At 34.1% G+C, this 27,282-nt stretch overlaps 2 protein-coding genes and 2 pseudogenes across 2 annotated transcripts; 2 read left to right on the forward strand and 2 right to left on the reverse strand.

Annotated features, from left to right (window-relative positions):
- Positions 1-347: 347 nt before the first annotated feature.
- LOC114388114 lies at positions 348-4,889 on the reverse strand (annotated as a pseudogene).
- Positions 4,890-5,197: 308 nt separating this feature from the next.
- Positions 5,198-9,182, forward strand: LOC114388115 (annotated as a pseudogene).
- Positions 9,183-10,411: 1,229 nt separating this feature from the next.
- Positions 10,412-11,164, reverse strand: LOC114385802 (ubiquitin-like protein 5). Its single transcript, XM_028345867.1, has 2 exons — positions 10,826-11,164; positions 10,412-10,649 (listed from the first exon to the last, which is right to left on the reverse strand). The coding sequence occupies exon 1, from the start codon at positions 11,052-11,054 to the stop codon at positions 10,833-10,835; it is 222 nt and encodes a 73-aa protein (XP_028201668.1). The 5' UTR covers positions 11,055-11,164; the 3' UTR covers positions 10,412-10,649; positions 10,826-10,832.
- Positions 11,165-14,640: 3,476 nt separating this feature from the next.
- Positions 14,641-21,362, forward strand: LOC114388208 (hydroxyproline O-galactosyltransferase GALT2-like). The gene is made up of 7 exons (XM_028348571.1): positions 14,641-15,925; positions 17,026-17,258; positions 17,808-18,098; positions 19,412-19,540; positions 19,733-19,906; positions 20,684-20,791; positions 20,919-21,362. Exons 1-7 carry the CDS (start codon positions 15,004-15,006, stop codon positions 21,126-21,128), a joined length of 2,067 nt encoding a protein of 688 aa, XP_028204372.1. The 5' UTR covers positions 14,641-15,003; the 3' UTR covers positions 21,129-21,362.
- Positions 21,363-27,282: the final 5,920 nt, after the last annotated feature.

The following is a 27,282-nucleotide window of genomic DNA, read 5'->3' on the forward strand; positions in this document are numbered from 1 at the left end:
AACTACTTGAGAAAGAAGATACGTGACTTGATATATTAGATTCTAGTTTGCACCAAAATTACAATAAGCACCAATATATTTAACACATTGGAATGGTCACTCTCCTAGTTAATTTATCTGCCAAGCTCTGTATGAAGACTGAGATATCAAAATTGTGTATGTAGACAGGTGTTGGATACAAGTACTTAACTCTGGGTTAATGTTTAGCATTCAGAATCGCACGCCAATATTTATTGCCTTGACCACCCCATCCACTGTAGCAATGCCTAAAAGAAGTTACGGATAGTTCAAGAATTTGACAAGGAAGACTAACAACCAAGCCTTCTATTCTGTCTACAATGCAATACACCACTTGACATGGAATGCTTCACAAGGAGGCAAGTCATTCTTCTTCTTCAAAGTCCATCAGAAAATCAGTCAAGTTCTCTGACTCTTCCATAGCCTCGTCCAGTGACAAAGGACCTTCTTTCTTTGGTTTTGGCTGCATGTTCAAGGAGAGGAAGGGATGTTTTGCCGATTACTCATCGTTACAGATAAAGTATAAAACATGTGAAATACAAAAATATATTTCAAAAACTTCTGATTGATAGTCATCCCAATAATAGGAGATACCAGAAAGCCTTTGATCCATCTAAAGCTACTAAGCTAGAAAACAGATTACACCAGCAGAGACAAAACTACTAGGAAATGTTTGATTTACAAGAATATCTTTGACTTGCAAAGCTCAGGAGTACTTTTCAACACACTCCAATAATCACTAAGCTTCTCTTCCTCTCCCTCTCCCTCATCAACATCACTATCCTCTTCATCCTGGTTAATAAAGAGAGAAACAAGGGGGGGGGGATGTTACTTATTCAGGAATAGAACTCACTGGACAACCACTGTAAATGACATCCTATAAAGATGGTGAACAGAAGCTCACATCATTTTCTCAAATGTCAACAGCTTTGGCCATAGCTTCATCGATCTCCGTCAACTGCCATATTGCAAAATAAAGGGTATCAGATTATATAATAGAATGACAGGTTAAAGGTAGTATTTGAATGGAGGAGTTGGATGCAAAGAAGAAATTAATTGTTTAAGAGGTTCATTATCTGAAGCTCTTTATAACTTGACACTTTGAGTGAAGTATGAAGCTCAAGTGAAAAAACCAACACAATATTAAGTAACTCCATAAGAATTCTGTTGTCAATGAATTATAAATCCATGTATAACTTTTGAAAGATTTAAAAAAGGTCACATATCTATGATCTATCCTGCTATAGACAAGATATAAGGATCTGATGATAGGTTGGCATGATAAAGAGAAAAGTTACTCTTACTAAATATTTACTTTGAAATGGCTCTTCCCCCTTTTATGGCTCAACTTTAACAAATATAATCAAAGAATAAAGAGAATTTAAGGTTACCAATAAAATGACAATTCCCATCCCATTAAGCAAAATTGGTATATTAGATTGGCAGAAAGACAAGTAAATGACACTCCTTGCCTCCTTGGTGCTTCCAACTCCAACCATGTCATTATTTATAAAGCAAAATTTGGTTTGAAGCTTTGCTTATTTGATATGTGAACTAAACTCAGTTCAGAACAGCCAACTAAAATTCCCATGCTTGGGTCTATGGAAACTCTAACCTCTTGCCCCTCAACAACATTAGTTGAGGGTAGAGTCCCCAGCTTTCACTTTTCTTTAATTTTAATCTTTTTGTTAAGTTTATTTTTATTTCAAATAAGTTAGTTATCTCACAAGTGACTAAAGGAAAAAAAAAAAAAGGAATTTTGGGATTGCATTTTACAAGTTTTGATTTAAAAAACAAATTATGTTAATATGTCTTTATCCCAATTGCTCTTTATCAGCTTCAAAGAAGCCGGAAGAGAAGCTAGCAATATAAAAGTAGGCAAAGGAAAGGAAACCAGAAGTTCCACATAAGGCAATGAATGGTTGATGCATGTTAGTTTGAAATATTGTTTATGAAAGACATTATTCCTTTTTTATAAGGCTGTCTAGATATCAGGACTAAGAAGAACAAATTGATAGAACAAAAACATCACTGTTCTATAAAACCTTTAAGCTATCAAGCCTTCCAACTGATAACCTTTTATTAATAAAACAATAGACCTCATCCAAAAAGGCTAGCACCTCTTAAATTATACAAGAGACCTGAACAATGCAAATGTCTGCATTTCACTTTCTAACACCCAAGTTAAGGCAAATCATATAAAACTAAACAATAAATCTCTTCATGAAAGCAACTCCCTGTATGCAACTCATCTGTTTGCAAAATAATCCACTCAATTAGTATTATAAAGTTCAAACTTCCTTACCTCAATTTGTTCAGTCTTTTCCTTAGCCATAATCTTGTCAAATTCCTCCCTTGAAATGAGTTTTCCTTGCTGATCATATAATGAAAAGAAGTTCAGAAATTGTGGCATAAATAAAATAATCACAATTTTTATTAAGAATTTGGTCTTGCCATTATGTAAGCCTGAAAATTGAAAATTTCAACAATCAGTGACAAGGCGAAAACATCATATATTTGAGAACAAAATTTGGCCACTGTAACTACAGTATGACACTTGTAAGTTGTAACAAGTGCTTCGGGGATTATCCTCATAGAAGCAACAAATAACAATTAAATTGAAAGGATTAGAACACAAACAAATCTAACAGTAACAGATACAATTCCATCTTACAACCAACAGGGAGAATTGTCTTACTTTTTTTTCCCTGAGTTAGAAAGAAAAAGTGAGACAAAATACTGTAGAAGTTAGAACCATGATATTATTTTGTAATGATAAAGTTATGAGGTGGATAAAAATAACCACCAATTACCATATGAACGAGGATAAAAAGTATTCAAGCACATCATTTACAGAGTAAGAAAATTTATCCCCAAATTTTTTTAGCACTCCATCCTGGAGATATGTTAACTATTCCAATTTACTCCCATTTTAATGAAAGAATGAATAATAAGAAAACAAGGAAGAGCTTAGAGTCAATAACCTCCTTCAGATAAGCCACCATATTTGGCATTGGTTCATGAAAATCTGGCCCCCTGTAGTCAATCACTTCATTTGGATCTTGAATATAGTTCACAGTTGGGTAAACTGGATCTCCACCCCAAACTGCAAGAAAGAAGAAAATGTTTTCAACTACTATTCTGAATTACAGATATTTACAGGAAAGTGAGCAAAATTATTAGATAAGTAGATGCCAATGCATAAATTATCATGAATATCTGGGTAACTGGTGACTAGTTTAACACTAATACTTAGAGGTAAAAGCAGATGACATTTAATAAAGTAACAGGAAATAAATGTAAGTCTGGAGTGTCCAGGACAAAACAAAATGTAAGAAGCTGAAGACTTCTAGTTAACTATTATGAAATTGATGTAGAAAATAAAAGAAAGAACAAGAAAAACAGACATACGAAGAAAAGCAGATGATCAGTAAGTAGATATAATAACAAATGGAAGTCAACTGTATCCTTCTTAATATATTTTTTCAATTAATTTTTCTTTTCTTTCTTAAATACATTCAAAACTAGGTCCAAATAACAGCACAATAATACTTTTAAATACATAGTATTGTTTCCTGTGGAAAAAAAGTTATTAAATGGTTCTTCAACAAACAACACTAAATAAAGTGAAGTAAACTTAGAATCATAAAAATAAGAAGAATGGCAAATATGACATAAATTGATTAAAAACTAAAAAATATACAGTCATGACACAAATATTTAAGTTTTAAAGTCAGTACTTTGCTTTATTTGATCCTCCCTCATTCACATTGCTAAAGGATCCCTTTGAATTCAAACATCAGTCCCAATCAGTATGCAATACTCTCGGTCAGTTCCATGGCAAAACATTTCAATTAGCTGTGTAGTTTCATCTTCTCCGGTCTCTTCAAAATGCTTCAGAATAGCTTTGCCAGATGTGTCCCTTTTCCATGCGTTCACCCATTCTGAATAGTATGCAATTGGACCATCTCTTTCCAGTCTCTCTTGCTCAGTCTGAAGCCTGCAAAAATCAGGAGTTTTTTAATTGATTCAATTATGTGATGAGACAAAATACTACAGGAGTTGTCTTGTAATTCTTCCTCCTACTTCCAGGTTTGGCTCCATAAGATGGAGACATTGGAGAGGTTGATGATTCAGCAGTTGGAGCAGGTGCCCTTGCAGCCCTCACACGACTAGCAGTTCCCTCAGGCCAATACTCTTGGCCCAGAATACTCGCTCGGGCACCGGAAGCCGGCTCAAGCTGGCCGGAGGTGGAATCCAAGTAACTGTAATAGGGTGGACGCTCAACTGACACATGCTGAATTTCCTCATCATCTTTCTTTTCACACTTTATGCAAGGAACCTTCCTTCTATAATTGCTCAAACTAACTCCATGTTGCACAATACCAGCACCAACAAGGCACGATGATGGTGGTGTCTATTATATGAGGATTCAAGTTTCAACCATTGAATAACACAAATTAAATTAGCTCCATTTCACACGTAATGTAAATAACTTGAATAGGAGAAGTAAAAATGTGTAGTGTAATTCGTCACCTCACTCACTTCAAAATTGAATTTTTTTATTTTTGGGTTTATAAAGTGTAAAAGTAAAGTGCAGATAAGGTGAAAAGTTGAAGTTAGAAGGGTAACCTGGAAGTGATTGAAGGACAAGTAGGGGACGACATTGGCATGAATGGAAGCCATAAGCTCCCACTGAAATCTGGGTTTTGCGGAAATTCAAACGGCGTCGTTTATGATTATTGCGTTGCGGTTTCAGAGAAAAATTGGAAAAGCAGAGAGAAAAAGAGAGTTGCAGTAGCGGACAGGGAGAGACACTCAACTCAACACTGCCATAGTGATCGGTTCCTTATCGATTTTCTCTTTTTACTTTTTTCAGATGGATAAACTAAACTGCTCCGTTACTTTTAAGAGACTTGTAAGAAAAAAATGTTTAATTTTGTAGGATTAATTAAAATTTTCATACATTAAATATAGTTTGTTTTTAAAAAATTATCTAATATTTAATTTTTTTTTCAAATATTTGGAAAACTTTACATTTCATTTTAGTATCTAACGTTAGTCTAAATGATAATGTGACGGTTAAAGTATTACGTCATCATCACGTGTCATTTACGTCAGTAATTTATGTTTTTTAATTTTTAAAAAATAGAAGCCAAAAAAGGGAGGCACACTATTAATGGTGGTGCGGGAGGTAGTGCAGAAGCAACTCGGGAATGAAAAGATTTTCGACGCAAGGCATCATTGTTGTCGATGACAATATCGAGATCAACAGGGAGGAAGCGGGGGGTGTGCTGGAGCAACCTTCATCGGACAAGGAGGCTTCGAGCAACTAAGAGACGAGATTGAAGAGAAAGTGAACGAGAACGACGCCGTGTTGAGTGTCGTGGGAGGAATAGAGTTGGGAGAAGTGAAGAAAGTGATGGATTAAAGCCATGACTTTGTGGTAATTGGGGAAGTGGATGTGGAGGGAGAAGGCGTGGCAGCTCAGGAGGTCCATGTAAAGAGTGTAGGCAGCGGGGTGGAGGCGGCGCTGCAGGACCACACGGGTGGAGAGGAGGGAGAGGGCTAGGAAGAGAGGGATGAGTCTGACGAACATGGCTTTCTTGAGGAACTTCCACGTGATGGGCACGAGATTGTCGAAGTAGATGTGGAAGACCAGGCGTGGGCCAAGTCGATGGAAGGAGGGAGACGCCGGCTGAGTTGAGGGCAAAGCTAACCTGGATGGATCATAGAAGAGTCTCTATCTTTTTCTCTTGCGGCCGCTTAGTTACTTCCATAACTTTGTGCACGAGTTGCTCCAGAGCCACCTCCCACACCACCACGGATGATGTTGCCTCCCTCTTTTGGCTTTCATTTTTTTAAAATTAAAAAAACAAAAATTATTGACATGGAAGCGCATTGTGCCTACGTGTTCAGTGGGTAGGTGTGATGACGTGGTACTCTGTGTGTCACGTCATCACTTAACGAATGCAAACTAACGCAAGTATTAAAATAAAACGTAGAAATTTTCAAGTATCTTAGTGAAAAATTAATGTTAGATAATTTTAAAAAAAATTGGTGGCATGAAAACTTAGTTAAGTCAATTTTATATGTCAACACTATTGTCCAATCACAAATAATATAAAATCTAGTTAATACTATTTTTGAAAAATTAAATCAAATAACTTATCACATTTAGAAATTTGGTTGAGTTTTTTTTTCATATTCAAAATTCAACTAAACTAAACCAAACTATAAGCATGCTAAACCCGTATTAATTCTTTTTCTTTCTATTTTATCCCTCAATCAAACCTAAATTTCCTAATCTAAAAGTTGTTATATTATTCAATTAATTTATTATGTAGTTGTACTTTTAGAGAATTTGAATTCAATTTGACTTGTGATTTATATTTAGATTAAGTTGTGATTAGTACTTTAAATTAAGTTGCAGTGAAAAAATACTTTAAATTAAGTTTTTAATACTTATTATATATTTGACTTTTTATATAATAAATGTTTCTCCTTAATTGAAAAGTCAGTCATTAGAAAATAGATGCACTATTTTGAGACTTTATTCTTATTTAGTGAAATTTATTTATTTGTTAACCAAAAGCAAATTCAAGTTAAATTGAAACTCAATTTTTTTTTTTTTATAATTGGATGAGATAATTTTCACCTTAAAATGAATACCTTGAAAATAACCTTCCTTGCTGCACTCCCAGCAAACAACAATGTCCCACCTTATGCATTTTTTTTTTTTTTTTGCTAATTACCTAATGTATGTCATTGTTACCCCAGTTCATAGTTGCCGCGTACGAGAATTTGTGAGGAGTGTCTTCATTGTCTTGCATAGTTGCATGTATTTTTTTTGTGAATTTATCTTCTTTTTTTTTTAACCCGGTTCATCAAGGGAAAAAAAATCTAACTAATTTGAAACTCGGCCAAAAAAAAAAAAATCTGACAAAAGATTATTCTGGTATTACAGCACATTAGTAACTTGTATTGAATATCTTGTATTTAGTAAATTTGACTTGCATGTAAGTAACATTCCAAAAAAAGATATTATTATGCATGCTATATTGCTAACAAATTATCGGATGAAAGAGAATCAGATGGAGTGAGAGAGAGAGAAAGACAACATAAGCGGAATTTGGAGATAGCCATGTCAACCGTTTTCTTCGCGCTTTTTCAGTTACTAGGCTTTAGACTCGCTTCTTGTGTGTGTGGAGCATCATCACTCTCACCTTTATTAATTTTCTTCCTCTTCACCCTCCTCCACCTTTATTTCCCATGTCTCATTTTATCAATCTTCAAACAACAATGTTATCCTATTTCAATTAAATGCGTATACATATCATAACTAAATATATATGGCATTCATGAAGCTGGGATCAAAGTCTGAACCTTTTCGTCGGGAAGGCCAAACTTGGTGATCATTCATCTCTTTCTAAATCAATGCTCTAATGGGTCCTTATTATGCCATGGATCTTCATTTTATTGTTATTTGTTAATGTTCCCTCATAAAAATGTAACCTTGTATCCCTTCATCTTTTGGGATGGTGGGACGGTGAGGGTTTTTTTCATCACTTATTTGCAAATTCCCCTAATTTTTGGATCATTGATCCTAATTATTGTTTTGTATTCAGGGTTTGTACAACAGGACTACCAAGTGATGTTACCATTGAAGTCGGCGAAATTTTTTTTCTCCTCCACAAGTTGCTTGTTTTGATCTAACATAAGACAAAACTTAGATACAGTTGCTTAGATGCTTTAGGTTTGTATTAAAATCAATATAGGAGAATAATACCAAAAGCCTCTAAAGAACTGCATCTAACATATCTCATGCATTCTATTTTTGAATTTTTTTTCCCCATCTCTTCAACTTCTATGACTTTGAATGTCTTTTAAAGTTGGTCCTTAGTTTGTTTCTACGTTTATGATTTTGATGCAGTTTCCATTGCTTTCTAGAAGTGGCCTACTGAAGAAACTCATTGCAGAATCCTCAAAAGAGGATGGATCAAGTTGTGCTTTGCAACTTCATGATGTTCCTGGTGGAGCCAAAAATATTTGAGGATATAACCAGGTTTTGCTATGGTGTAAAATTAGAAATCACATCATTAAATGTAGTCAGCCTCAGATGTGCTGGCTGAGTACCTCCAAATGACTGAAAACCATGGTGAAGGGAATCTTGTTGCACAGACTGAGGCCTTTCTCAAAGAAATTTTCAGCAATTGGCCAGATTCCATAAAAGCCCTTGAAACATGTGAGGAAGTGCAACTCTTTGCAGAAGATCTCCATATAGTTTCAAGATGCATTGATTCCTTGGCTATGAAGGCTTGTTCAGATCCAAACTTATTCAACTGGCCTGTGCCCGGACGTAATTGCAAGCAAAATCAAGCAGACCACCATGCAATGTGGAATGAAATTTCTTCTGAGAAACCATCTCAACGTGATGGTTGGTGGTTTTATGATGTGTCTTTGTTAAGCCACCCCCTATATAAACGCGACTGATTATAGTCAATGAAGCAAAAGGAATGAAATCCGAGATTGTTGCTGCATTTCTCATATATTATTATCTTAGAAGGTTTCTCCCCTTGATGAATGCCATCAAGCTTCACTGATACAAGCCATGCTACCATTCCTAATACTTCTGAAGCAGACCAAAGGGCTCTACTGGAGGAAATTGTGGAGTTGCTTCCTAATAAGAGATGGGTCACATCCTCAAAGCATCTGCTTAGGCTACTCCGCACAGCCATGATATTGAGTGCAAGCTTATCATGTAAAGAAAATTTAGAGAAAAGGGTAGGAGCTAAACTAGACCAGGCTACGCTTGTGGATCTTCTCATTCCAAATATGGGATACTCGGTAGCGACACTATATGATATAGACTGCATTCAGAGGATTCTTGATCATATTATGTCTATATACCAGCCTGCATCCGTATCAGCTACTCCATGTATATTTGAACAGGGGGCACTGATAGCTGGAGCTGATGCATTGACACCTATGACAATGGTGGCAAATTTGGTTGATGGATATCTTGCTGAGGTGGCTTCAGATACTAATTTGAACTTGACTAAGTTTCAGGCACTTGATGATGGTATATACCATGCAATAGATGTATACCTTAAGGTTAGATCATTTTGGATATCCTAGCTTGCCCAAAAAAATTGGTTATATACATCCTGTGTTACGTTTTTTGTTTACTAGATGTTGTTGTATATAGATATCAAAACTTCTGAAAAAGAACTGAAATGGAGGAAGAATGAACCAAAATAGTATTAGTGATATTTGAAAGCAACTGCCTACTTCCTTAGCCATAGTTATATTAAGATGGTTCTTTATTTTTTATTATAACACCTCGATCGAATCACACTAGAATGAGAAAAATCCAAAGACTATGAAGGTATGGAACTGCACAACTGAAGATAATTTAAAAACATTAATTGATACTGTCTATGAAAACAAGACAATCTACTTTTCGATATTCTATTACATAAAAATTCTACAGTTAAGCGTGTTTGACGATGAGTAATTTTTAGAGATGTTTTCCAAAAAACGTGAGTGAGGATAAAACACGCTAAGATCGAGTAATGAAACCAACAATCATGCAACCAACAAAGTGCAGATGGGAGATAATCGAGTAATGAAAACACCTGGCTGCAGTTGGATAACACAGTTCACGAGAGTATGAAATTTAAGAGGAACTTATAGAAGGATCCTTTATCCACTCACAGTGAGAAGTTGGCATTCGCGTTTGGTCTTGTTAGTACTAGTGTAATAAAGAACCAGCCAGTTTGTAATGAACTCTGAGCTTGTTCAAAATTATCTTTTGAAAAATATTGAAATGAGCTTATTAATGAGTCAATTATTGGTCACGTCGTAGACTTTGCGTAATCAAATGCCATGCATATCTAAAATGTTTGAAACTGAACATCAGTATAAAGAATCACCCATCCACGAACAGCTACAAGTGTAGAAGCTCAGGCCCTTAAGAGAAGCGGGTCCGATAAACATGTTATTTTGACTTCAATACAAGGATTCATGTGTAATGAATATGAAATGTCCCTATTAGTTTAAAAAAAATACAAAGCGAGTCATGTATGAACTTCAACTTGTATCTTATATTTGTTTTCAATGCAGATAAAACAATACAGTTACAATTAGCCTTTCCTAAAGCAATTTTAGTAATGATGCTGATATATTTACAACGTAGATCATCAATCTAATGCAAATTAAACCACGTGGAAAATACAATCCCACCACCCTTTTAAATTAATAGAGCGTATAATTTCAGATGCATTGAACTGGTACAGCCATGTGAACTTGCGATTCATGTCCTAAGCTCTAACATCCATTGAGAGTGAATTAAAATAAAGTAACGAAAATTCGTTAATCGAAAATCAAATAATTAAAAAAGCAATTGGACATGATCAAACACTTCCACCGATCAGATTAATGAAGCTTAGCAACAAGTCATCAGATAGGTTACATATAACAAAGCAACTTAAGGTGTCATCGGTATGTAATACCCAATATCATTCGGGGATGCACATTATTCAAATCATAGGGACTTTCGCAAGTCAAAATTACATTTGGCGCCTCATCCCATTCCCAGATCATAGTAATATATCATGCATAAAACACACCTGAAACAATAAAAAACGAAAATTTTACGCTATTATTGTCTAACTCGAAGAATTAAAAGAAGCATAATCGTTACAAACCATTGATTATTGCCGAAAAACAAATCAAAATTCGGGAACCCTAAAAAACAAAACCCTAGCTAGTATCTATAAAAAGAAGAATTGAGATGGGTATAGACCTTGTGTTTAGTTGTAGTAGAGTTCGAGACCCATGCCGTCGTGGATCTCGTAATCCTTGAGAGTGATGTGATCCTTGTATATGGTGTACCACTTCTGGATGCGGATCTTGTCGGCTCTTGTGCCCGTCTGAGCCGCCACCAGCTTCTTCAGGTCGCCGATGGTGTCATCGTCGTTGCACTTCACGCGCACCTTCTTCCCCAATCGATCGTTCAACACCACCTCGATCATCTTCGTGACGCGAACAACCCTAATTCCCAATTCCAAACCTAAAGTCTTTCGCCTTTACTTTTCAGTTTTCAGACGGTATTCCAATAAGAAAGATCGTATTTATAGTTATTTTCACCGCCTCTCATTGCGTATCAACCAAGTTTGACATCTTATAACATTCATTTTTCCTATATTCTATAGATATTTTAAATTCCTATGAAATTAAATTAAGTTAAAATACATACATATATAAATAATATATTCATATATTAAAGTCTCATCAACAAAATGTGTATGTCATTTCATAACTTGGAAGTTCCATCATCTAGATTCAAAGATAAAAGTAACACTAATTTTGTTTCATTTGAGTAGATTGTATATTTTTCTTTCTCTTTTTGCAACTCACTCAAGTATTAATTTTTTCATAAAGACTTATGTATTTAGTTTCTAAAATTTAGAATAAATTCATTTTTAATTCTTTAAATTTAAAAAAAAAAACACATTTTAGTCTCTAGAGCTCAACAAAATTAACAAAGTAAAAAATCACACCTAAATTTCTATTAAACTATGACTATATGACTTATGGATTGATATTTGTTTGCGATTCATCAAGTTTAATAAAAATATTTGTATAACACATAAAATCAATTTATATTAATTGTATAATTAAATAAATTAACAAGTTATAAGAAAGAATTATGCTCACCACACTACAAGAAAAAAGGATTAAACAAGAGTTATTTTCTCTCTTTCCTTTGGCTTAAAACCCTCTTAAATGCATTGCTTGTAATTGTTAGAAAGGTAAAACAAAAAATAAAATAAAAAATAATTTATAGCACGCATATTACTAACAATTTCCAATAACTCTAAAAAACACAAAAGCTACACACGATAAAACCCATGATAATTACCAAGGGTTTATCAACCTCCATTAAAAGTTAAACTATAGTCATCTCTCGCAGTTTGAAATTCTCAATACATGCTATGCTAGGGGTGTACTGATCCCGTTTTCTTTTTATGTGAATATCTTAAATTTGACAAAAAGCATTTACATCAGAAAGGATTATGGAGTTCACCTGATGAGGTGCTTCATCTATCCACACATTATCTAAAAGGGAGAAGAGTCTTTTTACAAAAGAAACTTTGAAATTGGTAACTCCTCTATTAAGAACTTTATAGTCCTGGACCAAATCCTGGAAATAGGATGTGGGGTCTTTTGGCCAGCACTCCAATCTTAAGTGAGTTGTAAGCAATCAGTTTCAATGGAAAACCTGTCAAAGCAAAGATCCAAAGCCAATTGTACGACCCATCTTGCACTTAAAGCTTCAGCTACTTTTGGAGAGAAACCTTGGTCAATGAACTTTGTGGTTGTTGCTAAAATATTCCCTAGCTTCGTGGTCTCTACAAGCCATCCCCATCCCTATGCCTCTACCTTCTTCAACATTAATCTTTATAGCTTCTTCTTGGGTTGGTGGTCTCCAAATCTGGTTGTGTCCTCCCCCTCCTTGACCATTTTCATATTTATCATCTGCAGAAATTTCTCGTCTTCTGTTTCAAAGCAGTTGGAGAGCCATTGATTAAACTGGACATGTTGGATTCTTCCTCCACCCTTCACCCGGCTTGCAAACCAAATACTCTGCACCTCAGGGCATGTTAGAAAACAGTGCTCTATGGACTCCTCCTCCTCACCACAACAAGGGCAAATCATGTTAATATTTTGGATTTTCTTTTGGAGATTTTTCCTCATAGGTGTACTATGTTTTTGCATATCCTCCACATCAAGTTTATACACTTTGGAGAGACATTGACCTTCCATATGTTTTTCCAAAAACTCCTTGAAATAGCAAATTTATTAGCTTCATTCCCTTGCTGGTTGTTGATAGCTACTGGTATCCTGACTTTACAGTGTACACTCCATTCTCGGTGAATTTCCAGATAGCTCTGTCTTGGTTCTGGGAGTATCACTCGATAGCTAACTGCTATCCTGACTTTACAGTGTACTAACCTCGTTAATGTCAAAGATTTTTATAAAAAAAATTATCTACTATTTTGTATTTACCTAAATTTTTTACTTATGCATGTAATAAAGCATCGGAGGAAATCACCATTAAATATTTTATGATTTGATAGTGTGGTTGAAATAGAAGAAATTTGTGTTGTAATTTTTGGAATTAGAGGTTTTGATTGTGTATACTGATATGGAATTGTGAGTTGGGGCTTCTAATATTTGGAATTAGAGTTTTAAATTTTGTATATATTATGGGAACGATTAAAAATCGTCACGATATTAATTATACTATAAAAATAGTTTATAAACATTGTGGTTGAAATAGATGAAATTTGTGTTGTAATTTTTGAAATTAGGGGTTTTGTTTGTGATATATGGATATGAAATTAGGGCTTGTGATATTTGGAATTGGAGTTTTAAATTTTTTTATATATTATAATAACATTTAAAAATTATTACTATATTAATTATACTATAAAAATATTTCATAAATAATAATGTTTGTGGTGATTTTTAACTATCAAGTATCTTTAAATTTTCACAATCACTAACTTTAGATTAACAAACGAAACAATTTTGAACTACTTACAAAATATAAAGAACTAAACTAAAAAATTTAAAATATAAGAGACAAACTTAACAAAATAAAAAAATAAAGAATCAAATTAAAATTTATCCTATTTTTTTATTTTAAAAGTTATTAAAATTACTATATAAATAGGCTCTTCTATTATAATTTTGTTAACTTTTATGCTCTATTGTAATTTTTTTACAAAATTACTATGCAATATTGTTAAGCTTTGTAAGAAAAAAAAATGTCCTTTACATATATCTACTATTTTCTCTCAAAATATAAGAGTTTATTTGAAAAATCGTTCACAAAGCTTCAAATTTTCATAGGCTCCAAAAGATATAAAATAATTTTTTTTAGTAAAACAAACACTATGAAGTATGTTTTTAAAATTTTAAAGTTAATCAAAATCAACTGAAGTTAAACTTTTATCTTTTAAAAATAATTTTTCTTCTTGCAAGATTAATTTTGAATAAGTATGACCCATTACAGCCTTACTCAAACCTTAATTGCAACTGTATAAAGTTAAAGTTATTTAATTTGCTGTCCCAACTCCCAATCCAGCCTTTCAAATTCATCTGTCCCCTCATGGGTGTGTGAGCCTTTCATTCCCTTCATTCAAAAAAAAGTTATCAATTATCATGTACTTATCTATGTAAAAAAAAAAAAAAAAACCTTAAATGCAGCTTTATAATATTGTTTTCTAATTAAAACTAAAATTTTATTTCGATAACTCGTATAATAGAATCTTGTAGTATTATGTGAATTGCTGATGTAAAATTTAAAAATATTATAAAAGGAATAGCTTCATTTTTCTTTTAAACACTTTTATAGTCAATTATTATAAATTATTTAACAATTTATTTTAACTTCCATACACATAACACAATTACATCTTTCATATAAAATAGGTTTCATAAGTCCAAACTTGCCTTTATTTACACTAGTTTTAATATAAAAAAATAATACTAACAACGCTTGTGAAACTCCATCAAAATTTTGTCTTCTACACAAAACATTAACCATAATTTGCAGATACACATCCAGTACTAAAGAATTAAAAAATTATTTATTTTCCCCCCTTGTACAGTTCGTTCCACTCCTCTGTTTTCACCATCGAAGATCTGGGTCGTTACATTTCACCCCATCACCATTTTCTGCAGATGCTGCTTCCCACATGATGAACCACTGTGCCTCCCATGGCAATGGCTTGAATCATTTCGCCATTGGTTGATTAGATTTACATGAAAGTTTGATTCTTTTCATTCTTTCCCTCAAAACCCACCAACACATTGCCACGTCGCTTTCTTTGGATTGGTGGGTTTTTTCCTTCACGTTTTGTGGTTGCTTGAGGGGCTTGTTGTAGACTACGTATTTTTTTTTTTTTGAAGATGAAGAGATTGAAAACTGAACCTCCCAGTTCGAGGAGGTTTAGGTTGTCTCATTTTTTGTTTGGTGTTGGGGTGTTATACTTGGTTTTTATATCGTGTAACTTTTCACAGTTTATGAAAGTTGTGTCATCGTTAAGTGGGGATGAGACTTACAATGGAATTGGATCGGATAAGGTAGCAACTATTGGGGATGCTGAAGATGCAGATTTGAGCAAACCCTTTGTTAGTTCTGTTTATAAAGATGCATTTCATTGGAGGTTAGTGGATGGTAGGGACCAGGATGCTCCCTTGAGGCCAAAGGAGGAACCAATGAAGGAGGAAGATCATGGCCCTGAATCTATGAAGCAGATTTCGGATGGATATGGTAGGATTACCGGGGAAATCTTGCGGCAACGGAACCGGACTGGTGATTTGTCTGTGCTCGAGAGAATGGCAGATGAGGCTTGGACATTGGGGTTGAAGGCTTGGAAAGAATTGGAGCAGGCTGGTGAGAAGGAGGTTGGAGAAAGCTCTATAATTGAAGGAAGGACCGAGTCGTGTCCTTCTTGGATATCGATGAGCAGGGCAGATTTGTTGAAGGGGGATGGCTTGATGTTTATTCCTTGTGGTCTTGCTGCTGGTTCCTCAATCACTGTGGTGGGGACACCCCATTATGCTCACAAGGAGTATGCTCCCATGCTTGCAAGGTCAAGGAAAGGTGATGGATTGGCATTGGTTTCGGTTTCACAGTTTGTGGTTGAATTACAAGGGCTAAAGTCAGTGGAAGGGGAAGATCCTCCTAAGATTCTTCACTTGAATCCTAGGTTAAGAGGGGATTGGAGCAAACGGCCAGTTATTGAGCATAATACCTGTTATCGGATGCACTGGGGAACAGCTCAAAGATGTGATGGTTTGCCATCTGAGAATGCTGAAGAAATGCTTGGTACGATTTTATCAAGTTTCATATTCATTTTGAGCATTCTATATAGGGAAAAAGTTCTGCAGGATAGTTCCATTGTCGTGATGTAGGATGGGAAGAAAACAGAAAAGTAAATAGTTTTAGTAATCTTGGAACTGGTGGAATAAGAAGAAAAAAGAAGACAAAATGAGCATGAAAATAAGGAGTGCCTTGTTGTTTATATGATTACTTGATTAGCAAAAGAAAATTTATTGTTTGTTTGTTGTATGCTATTAATTAATAGAAATACAGCAAATGTAATGCTTATTCTTGTCATATATTATATGATTAATATATGGTAGTGCAAGTTTGAATTAGCTTGTTTTGTGTTCTAAAAAGCCTTTAATCAAAATGTTGCAGCAAGAGGTTTTGGCTGAAAAGCTGTTTTGGGGTATACATTGATCAAATCCAAACACACACTGAGAATCACACCAGATGCAAAATTGTCTTTGCTTGAGTAGATTTTAGAGATACAAGGTTCCATTTCCAGATTTCATTGATGTAAAATCAGGATGTTAGGACTATGTTGACATGACAACATATTTTAGCTGGCAGTTTATGCCCAACATGATTCTGCAGCTAGATCAGTTTGTAGAATCACAAGAAAGTATATGACTAGATGGACAAGGATAGAAGACTAATATAACTTCTTTAGGTAGAACGCGGGTCTCCAAAACCCGATGTCGTAGGTTCAAATCCTACAGAGCGTGATGATTAAAATCCTACAAAACGTGATTCTTGTATTGTTCGAATGATAATTACACTGAAATAATTGAACATTAAAAAGTCTGAATTTAATCCTTGTAGATTAGGATTAAAACAAAAAAAATAGGAATTTTGCAATATGGGTATCATTTTGATGTTTATTAATATATAATAAATAATAGTATGGAGGAAGCACACAGAAAATAATTTTTGACTGTATGACTATTTTACAATGGAGTGGGATAATAATTTTGTATAGAATGGCATCAGGTCTAAAATAATGATAATGGAGTTTCGTAATCCTTTAATTCTTTGATCTTCTTTGTGAATGTTAATTTGATATTTGATATATAAGTAAATCTTTTGATCATGCCTAGCAGTTGATGGGTATAGGCGATGTGAAAAATGGATGCGGAATGACATTGTAGACTCAAAAGAATCCAAGACAACATCATGGTTCAAGCGGTTTATAGGACGTAAGCAGAAGCCAGAAGTGACCTGGCCATTTCCTTTTGCAGAGGGTAGAATGTTTGTCCTTACTTTACGTGCTGGTGTTGATGGATACCATATTAATGTTGGGGGGCGCCATATGACTTCATTTCCATATCGAACAGTAAGTTAATTGAGACATGATAGATGATTTCATCTTATGTTTCCACTGAATATCTTGATTGAGTAAAATTGTGTGATTAGCTTATTCATGAATCATGATAAACGTTATTCATAGCTTGATTACAGTCAATCACCGGAGCAATCAAGGTGGTAATTAGGAGATAACTAGAAACTAAGTTACAGCCTAATCATCAGCAACAAACTAGTGGCCTAATTACCAGCTAATTGGCATAATACATAGTTGACTATATATTCTAGCATAAATAGTAATATTTAATATTCTAACAGACTTCAGAAACATATGAATTTCATGATTGTGAATTCCTCTTGCATTTATGTGGGTTCTATAAACAGAGAATTTTGGTCTATGGTGTGCCCTCAGCCATATTATAATTTATACTGATGGTGATATCCCTCTTACCATTTGTCAAAGGGCCACCCTTGGCTTAAACTTCAAGGATAGTTGGAATTAATTGCTGTATTCTATAATGCATGCTGCTTTGGTTACGAATTTTGTCCAGCTGATTTTTCTTTTCCACATTATCATCAGGGCTTTACACTTGAAGATGCAACAGGATTGGTAGTCAAAGGGGACCTTGATGTTCATTCAGTTTTTGCTACTTCTCTCCCTACTTCACATCCAAGTTTCTCTCCTCAAAGAGTACTGGAAATGTCGGAGACCTGGAAAGCCAGTGCTCTACCTAAACATGCTATTAAACTTTTTATTGGAGTTCTTTCTGCCTCAAATCACTTTGCAGAACGTATGGCAGTTCGTAAAACATGGATGCAAGCAGCTGCAGTCAAGTCTTCAGATGTGGTAGTACGATTCTTTGTTGCATTGGTAAGGCTGCTGGCTTTATTTTTATTCGGCATAGAAGCATAAAAGTGACTCATGAAGGAGAAACACAACCTTTTTTTAATCTGGTGTGAGCATGAAGAAATGCATGATACCATGATGCAGATTGGATTATATAGCTTTGTTATTTTATTTAGGTTTTCATTGTCACAATAATGGTTATTGATTTGGGATAATTTATTGTTATTTCTTATTTAGGTATTTTATTCTATTTTGAATAATCATATTCCACCTCAGAATAGGAATAATTTACTTTACTAGGATGTTTAATTTACTTCAAAGTAAACATTTGAGACACTTGTGTGATATGGGATTTCCTTCTTTTAAAGAGAATGAGTTTCTGATATTTGAGTTGGAGGAACACTCTGTAAAATGAGTACTTTTGGTTTGTTTATTAAGGGAGTCACCCTGTCAAGAGATCAATCACTCTTGGTTTATTCTACATCATACCAAGAATTTCATAGAACTGCTTTCATGGAGAAGAGAAACACAAGCTTTCTGGGGTATTGAAGTTTTGGGGTAAAAGTATGGATTTAAATCCTGAGGGGGCAATGTCAAATTTTTAATTGACCTTTAAGTGGGGCTATTTTGTGTAACCTTCAATTTGATGGCCAAAAAGCTTATGCAGTTATGCGAGTAGAATTTGGTTGCTACTTAAAGTAAAAAAGAAGATGAAATGTGCTCTAGAATCAGGTTTTCTTAGGTACTACATGCATTTATCTTCATAGAACAGCTAGTCAATTTATGATCTACATTGGCAATGGAACCCACCGATTTAAGTGTATTGCTAAGGAAGCTAAGACTAGTTATCACCTTAACTATTTTGGGTTCCATAAAGCTCTTCGCATTAAGATTCAGACAAGTTTGATTTTTCCAATCTTCATCATTTCATACAGCTGATATAAATAGTTTATATTTGCATGCCATTGGTGTTTTGGATTACACCTTTAGTAACTACATTGGTTGGTTTAAGGGTACCTTTTGTTGCTTGTGCAAATTACTTCTTATATTTGTAATACTCCTGTTTTGGTTATTATAAAAAAAATTCCCTTTGGACTGAGTAACACAATAATGTTAATAAATGTAGATATATCAGAGTTCTATGAAATATAATTCAATTTGTGAAGAGAAAATAGTTTTTTTCAAACCACAACCAGTTATGTAATTGTTTGGAATTCAAGGGCTTTCTGTGTATTTTATTTTTCTGTTTTTCTCTATTATAATTATTCTTATTCAAATGATATGGCTGATTTTTCTGTGTTTTGTACCTGTTCTAATTTTTAAACATCAACATGAAGAATCCAAGGAAGGAAGTAAATGTGGTGCTGAGGAAGGAAGCTGCTTACTTTGGTGACATTGTCATTTTGCCCTTTATGGACCGCTATGAGCTTGTTGTGCTTAAAACCATGGCTATCTGTGAGTTTGGGGTGAGTTCACTTTTAAATCTTTAGTCAGCTTTTGTGTTTCTTCTATCTATTTTTGTACACCTGTTGGGGGTAAGTGAAATTGCATTTGTCTATCTAATGTCTGTCACCTCCCTCAAAATGTGCAACTCTTGTGGCTCCCAGTACATTTTCTGTTGTCTCCATTTATATAAGACAATTTTCTTTTTCATGCAGATTCAAAATGTGACTGCTGCATATGTCTTGAAATGTGATGATGACACTTTTATCAGGGTTGATACCGTCTTAAAAGAAATTGAAGCTGTACCCGAGCAAAAGCCCCTTTATATGGGCAATCTCAATCTCTTGCATCGGCCTCTAAGAAACGGAAAATGGGCAGTTACTTTTGAGGTATGATAGTTGTCATATTTAGTTGAACTAGTAGGTAGTATGCAAGTGTGTACATTTCTGTTTGGTTGTTGAAATGGTTGTTTTTCAGCACTTAATGAAGCTTATAAATAGGGATTAGGCATTTAGTTGTATGTGTATTTTAACAGACCCTTATATGCATGTGAAACTTGTTTTGCCCAAATAGGGTCTTAAACAAAGGCAGGGTAACAAAATGTAGGGCTTCTGCATTGATACCTATGTACCAGTATCACCAACTCTATGGGACCATAGATGGATTAGTTGATACCTATGTATCAGCTCTATTACTCTTAAACTTGTAGCAAGCTCTATTTTAACTGGAATTCGTGGCCCTACTACTCTATGGCGTTAGATTGCTACTTTTGGTTCTATGTGATTTTTGGGCATTTGATAGATTAACGTGAGAAATCTTGTTAGCAGTAATATTTTCGTATTTTATTTTTGCATTATTTAGTAGAGTTTCATTTTTCATGTTTGTCCTTGTCTTCTAGTTGGTGACTATCAAAATAGAATGCAAAGAATATACTATCTATATTCCCCACCTTCCTGAGAAATTGAGTTAGTTTGGGAACACCACATGTCTATGGTTCTGATAAATGTCTATGACATGTACTCAATCTTTTCAGTTTACAACAAAAAAATTAATCGCACTTGATTATGTATCATGTAAAAATTAGTCTAGACCATGATAATCCTATACTATCTAATAATTTCTCTACCTCCCTTCTCTTATCTAACGGATTATATTAATTGGCACAGGAGTGGCCTGAATCAGTATATCCTCCTTACGCAAATGGCCCTGCATACATAATTTCCAGAGACATTGTTACTTTCATCATATCTCAACACAAGGAGAGGAGACTGCGGGTTTGTTACTGGAAACTTTATCCCTTGACCTTTCATCCTATATGCATATTCTATAACAGCTTTCCAGTTTGAGCTTGCTTTATCAGTACATAATATTGATTGGTGAAATATTTGTTTCTGGTTGCAGCTCTTTAAAATGGAGGATGTAAGCATGGGAATGTGGGTTGAGAGATTTAACAACACGGTGGCCGCCGTTCAGTACTCTCACAACTGGAAGTTTTGTCAGTATGGATGCATGGAGGGCTACTTCACTGCACATTATCAATCACCAAGGCAAATGGTCTGTCTATGGGACAAGTTGACAAGAGGTCGTGCAAGATGTTGCAACTTCAGATGATTTGCCATTGTATCATTGTCATTCTTGTACCTACTTCACATAGATTAGTATTGGAGAAAGTTACAAAATGCATTACACATTCAATATGAAAGAAATAGAATTTAGCATTGGCTGTTCATCTGGTCTAGTTTGGTTTTGGAGGTGAATTTACTGTCCATGAATTTTGCATGCCAAACCAAAATGTATTTTACGATCAATGAATTTTACTAATCAAATTAAACCGTGAGTCTTTAAGTTTGGTTTGTATAGTATCTTGATATTGTATTTAAAACTAAAGTAAAACAAAAGAAATTGTGTTCGTGATCATTAAAACTTTGCATTAAGGTTAAAGGTACACAACATACGATATGTGAATCGTTAACTCGCTCCAAGCTTTTAACCTATAAGTGATGAAGCTTTGTTTTTCATCAAGGCAATTATTGGATTTTGGTCCTTACATTTCTTCCCGTTTTTGTTTTTAATAATCATTGAGCTTTCGTAAATGTATTTGGCCCACCTTGCCAAAAAGGTTAAAAAACATTTTTCTTTTATCAGTATGAAAGATTAAAAGAACTACAAACGAAGGAGCATCGTTCCTAAAGCATCAGCTGTTACAAAAACATGTAAGAAATCAGAACAAGTATCTAGCAAAACCAGCAAAGGTTGAGATTTGGATCCCAACTTTGCAAGACTGTCAGTGCAAGCGTTCCCTTCACAGTAAGTATGCTTGAACTTGAGGATCCAAGGACAAGACATGAAAGCTCTTATCTTAGTAATAAGAGCACCATACCGATGAAATTTAGCAGAATCTTGATGAGTCAAGTAAATGACCATAAGAGAGTCAGACTCACAAATTAAGAGTGAAATATTTGCTTCCCACACTAGATGCAGACCGTGATAAATAGTAAAAAGCTTTGTGTGCATGTTAGTTGTAGTAATCCCGCAGTTGTCATAATAACCAGAAATCCACTGGCCTTGATCGTTTCTGACAATGCCACCAAACCCAGATCTAAAGCATTGATCTCACCTTCCTCATATCACTTTAATTTAAATATTTATTCTCAATTCTTTTTTATTCTTTTTCATTCCACACAACCAAATCATCTCTTTAACTATGGTTTGATTGTGTTCAAATAAGAAAGAAAGAACAGAAATTTTTAAAAAATTATGTGGGTCCAACATCTCTTTCTGTTTACTTTAATTCAAGTATTTCTTTTCAATTATATTCTATTATCTTCTCTTCTGATCTACCAAACTATGGTGATTTGTTTAGTTGTGTTCATATTCATTTCACATGGAAGAGAGATCATTGCGCCAGCAGTCCTCACCGACTCACCCCTTTCTCGGCATCTTAAAGTGATCATATCACTGATTTTTTATAATTAGTAGCAAGAATTCAGGTGATGTTTTTTTAAATGATTTTATAAGAAGAAAAATAAAATATTAAAGAAAATACTTGTGGCGATTGTTGTTACATATACATATTTTACTCTATTCTTAAAACGTGAAATGAAAGCTAACTAAAAGCAGGGGACGTTCAGCACTTTTGTCCAATCAGCTTTAGACTTCAATAACAAAATCTGAACATATTACTTAATATTTCAATAACAAAATTTGTACTCGTAGCTGATGAGTGTTGAATGCCTTTAAAAAAAATGGAATAAAAAGCATATAGCTGAATTGCCTGAAAATCAGAGAAATTTTGGTCTATAACGACAATTGACAGTGGGTCCACAAAAGTAGAGAATAGAGAAAAGGATCTGAGCTGAGGTTTTATTTCCTATTTCTTATCATTTGAGTTTGAGTTCATCCGTGTCCCACCGCGTGTTTGAGTTTCAAAAACTCAACGTGTATGGTCCCTCTGCTCTCCGTATTCTCATTATCACCAAATCAGCCATTCTCATTTTTCTCAGGAGCTGGCACGTATCACTACCTTCTTCCGTTGATTGTTGGACGAAAAATTATAGAGATAAGATGGGCAATAGTGGTTGTTTGGTTCAATATTCTTATCTTCTGTATTGACCGGTTGTGTAATTTGGAGTGTCAGTCACATAAAATAAAACGTCCAGTTTAATAGTTCATTAACAACCTTAATAGTTCATTAACATTAGGTTGTGTTCTAATTATAATTTTTTTTAACCGTTTTTGGTTAAGTATTTTTTACAATGAACTTTATATGTTGGGTTCAATGAATTTGACCGTGCTTTGAACTTTTTCATTATAAATTCTATCATTCGCAATAAATTTAACAATTTTGAATGATATCTCTCTTCTCTTTCTATCATTTGTGTTTTCCTATCTGAATAAAATTTCTTGAATCTTTCCAACAAATTGGTATCTAGAGCTTCAACTCAAGATCAGTTTTACATCGGTTTCGTGGTAGATTAAGTCGTTAGTGATCAACCATTTTGTTTGTTACTTGTTCGTGTTATGTCTTCAAGATTCTATCAAGAAGATGGTCAACACAATCAAGATTAAGAAATTTATGAGAAAGAATAGTTTCAACCTTTGACAAATCAAGATGCGAACCTTGTTGAAAGAACATGACATTTGGGCACCTTTCTCTGGTCAATCGTTGATGATTGATAAGTCAATACTTGAGTTACAAGAGAAAAAAATGCATTTGCTAATTCTCTTATCTATGTCTGATGGGATTCTTTATGAAGTTTCTGAAGAACTAACTATTGTTGGGCTTTGGCTCAAATTGGAGAAACTCTTTATGATGAAATTAATCTGCCACAACTTGCTTTTTGAAATGATGTCTATTTGGTCTTCATATGATGGAAGGTACACCACTAAAGGAACATTTTGATGAGCTACGTGACTTTAATGTCAAGATAGAAGACAAAGATCTGACAATGATTTTGTTAGCTTCTCTTCCTCCCTCGTATGAAAATTTTGTGAGTTCTCTTAGTATAGGCAAGAACTCCATTGCACTTAAAGAAGTCAAGTCCAATCTCTATTCTAGAGAGTTTGGACTAAAGGCATCTGGGAATGGTGATGAAACCTCTGCGTTCGGATTATCGATGACTGATTCTACTAAAGGAAAGAAGAAGAACAACAAAGACAAAGGTGGCAAAAAGAGCAAAACTGATCCTAAGGACATTTGCAATTACTTCAAAGAACCCAATTATTGGAAGCAAGATTGTCTAAAGAAATCACAAAAATATTTTATTGTAGCTCTTGTTTAGAATGACTCCTCTTCAAAAAGTGATTTGGTTCTAGTTGTTAGTGAACAACTACATAAATATTCTAAACAATTAGACCTGGACTCGGGTTGTTCTTATAATATGTGTTCGCAAAAATATTGGTTTGTGACATATGAGAAGCAGTCTGGTGGTAATGTTCTCTTGGGTAAGAATGTTCCTTGTAAGTCTATTAGTATAGGTTATGTACTAATTAGGATGCATGATAATGATGTTAGAACCTTGATTAAAGTTTGTCACATTGCAGAGCTTAAGAAAAATCTTGTATTTATAGGTGTCATGGATTTTAAAAGGTTTTTCTTGTTGGATTGAAGGTAGAGTTATGTAAATCAGAGGAAAAAGGAAGTCTATGGTAACGTAGGGAACTAAGCAAGGAAATTTTCACATCCTTCAGGGTTCTACTGTAATAGGCTCTGTCTTTGCTATTTCAGAATCTGGAAGTCATGCGTCCAATGGCTCATCTGATATTCCTTTGTGGCATTTGCGTTTGGGTCACATGAGTGAAAAAGGTCTTGATATTATAAGCAAACGAGGCTTACATAGAAATCACAAGGTCAAACTTCTTTAGTGCTGTGAACACTACGTCTATGGGAAACAACATCAGACGAAGTTTCCAAAGGTTGTGCACACAACAAAGGCCATGTTGAACTACTTCTATTCTGACTGTTGGGTCCTTCAGAGTTCCATCATTAGAGGTATGGTCTAACAATCCAACTGAATACTCAATGTTGAAGGTGTATGGATGTTTGACATACTATCATGCAAGTGAAGGTAAGCTGGAGCCTAGAGTCAATAGGAGATTCTTTATGGGCTATGGAGTGGAGCCAAGGAATTTGTTTTTAATTTAGAAGTTAAAGTCATTACTCGGTAGTGAATTTGAGATGAAAGATATAAGAACTGCTGAAAAGATTATGGGAATGGAGATCAAGAGGGATTGAGTTTAGAATAAGCCATTTTCTGTGCTAGAAGGAATACATTCAAAACATGTCAAATCGTTTTAGGATGACATTTGGAAAATCAGTATGTACTTCTCTGACAGCATTCATTCGTCTATTTGAACTCAATAGTACTCATTCAGAATGAGAGAAGGAATACATATCTCATGTTCCTTATGCAAGTGTTGTAGGTAGTCTCATGTATGTTATGGTATGTACTAGATCAAACCTAGCACAAACAATTAGTGTTATGAGTAGGTATATGAGTAATCTAGGGAAGGAACATTAACTAACTATTAAACATATATTTGGATACCTTAAGGGTATAAATGATATCAAACTCGTCAACCATGGAGACATGTCATGTGCTCTTGCTAGTTACTCAAATTCTAGCTATGCTACAAATTTGAATGCAAGGAGATCTATGACTGAATATGTGTCCACAATTGATAACTTTTTTGTTAGTTGGAAGGCAACACTTCAACCCTCAATGACTTCATCCACTACAAAAATAGAGTACATGACTCTCGTAGAAGCATCAAAGGAAGGAATGTGGTTGAAAGATCTTATTAACAATGTTGGATTTACACAATAAAAGACTATAATATTTTGTGACAGTCTAAATACAATTTATTTATTCAAGGATCAAGTTCATCATGAAAAAACTAAATAGATTTACACAAAATAATATAAAAATATTTTACACTATCAATACATAATTATTAAACTTAATTAAATTTAGATACTCAATAAGATCAAAATAATGTTAAGATTTATATTATTTAAATATTACCTAATAGAAAAATCTTCACATTCACAACAAAACTCAAAGTCATATATTGATAAAATATGAATTTAATCTTAATTAACTAGATCAAAATTTTATAGTGTGTATATATATGGGTAATTGTTAGAGTTAATTTTGATCTCCAAAATATGAAAAAAAAATTTAGAAAATATAAATAATTGTTTTGATTTTCAATATGAAATTAAAATTTATTATGAAAAATAAAATATAATCCAAACACGTTATTATTGATCTCTCGCATCCAGCTAAGAATGAAACAAACAAGAAAGTAAGGAATTTAAATTTTTGGTGGAAGGAAATTGGTTTGAATAGTCTTAAAGTCAAGCATATCATCTTATCCAATATGTGGACCCCGTTTTCTCTTCCGTGTCCCCTGTCGGCAACACACAACCATGTGACATCTGTCTCATGTGCCACTGACACGTGTCAGTTGGATATGCCGTTTCCTCACTGTCAGGGTAAATGCCACCCACGTCGACAGCAACATGCGTGTGTGAGCTAGCAGTCACAAACAAATTGTCACTTTGGAAGTAGATAGCAATAGTACAAGCGGAAGTAGACTATTACCTGTTAACTGATTTTATCCATATTCCATGAAATTACCACGATGCCCTTCGCGATAATCACCCTCTTACTCTGTTCGTAAATATCATGCACATTATGACCCACTTTCTTTTCTTTTCTTTTTTTTTTTTGTCTAAATCAAACTCGAGTTCCATATTTAATGTAATATAATCATCAATTTATAATGGTTAATGATGACACAACGCAACCGTCAATACAGATCAAAACTATGCCATCTACTATGTGATCGATATTGATGATAATTGATAATTTTATAATTTATTAAGCAATTTGCTCAAATTGAGAAGTTGTATATATCTTACCTAATTCTTCGAAATCGTAGTTATCTATCATTTATATGGTTCACTCGATCTTATTTTGACATTTTTGGCACTTTGTCGTCTTTATTTTATTTTATTTTAAAGAATGTATATATTGATTTACACACATGTAAAATTGAGTTTGTTTATAAATTAATAGTTATAGTTGGCATACTCTGACGTGTACATTTTTGTAACAGTTAACTATTTTATTTCCAAAAAACTAACTATTTGACTAATTGTACTGGTTCTTTTAATAAAGTATAATATGTACTAAACACATTAAAATAAAAATTTGCATGTATAGCATATATTAGTTTAATTTTGATACTGTCACTGTAA

The sequence above is a fragment of the Glycine soja genome, chromosome 15 (genome assembly GCF_004193775.1).
Source record: "Glycine soja cultivar W05 chromosome 15, ASM419377v2, whole genome shotgun sequence".
In the NCBI taxonomy this organism is placed as follows: Eukaryota; Viridiplantae; Streptophyta; class Magnoliopsida; order Fabales; family Fabaceae; genus Glycine; species Glycine soja.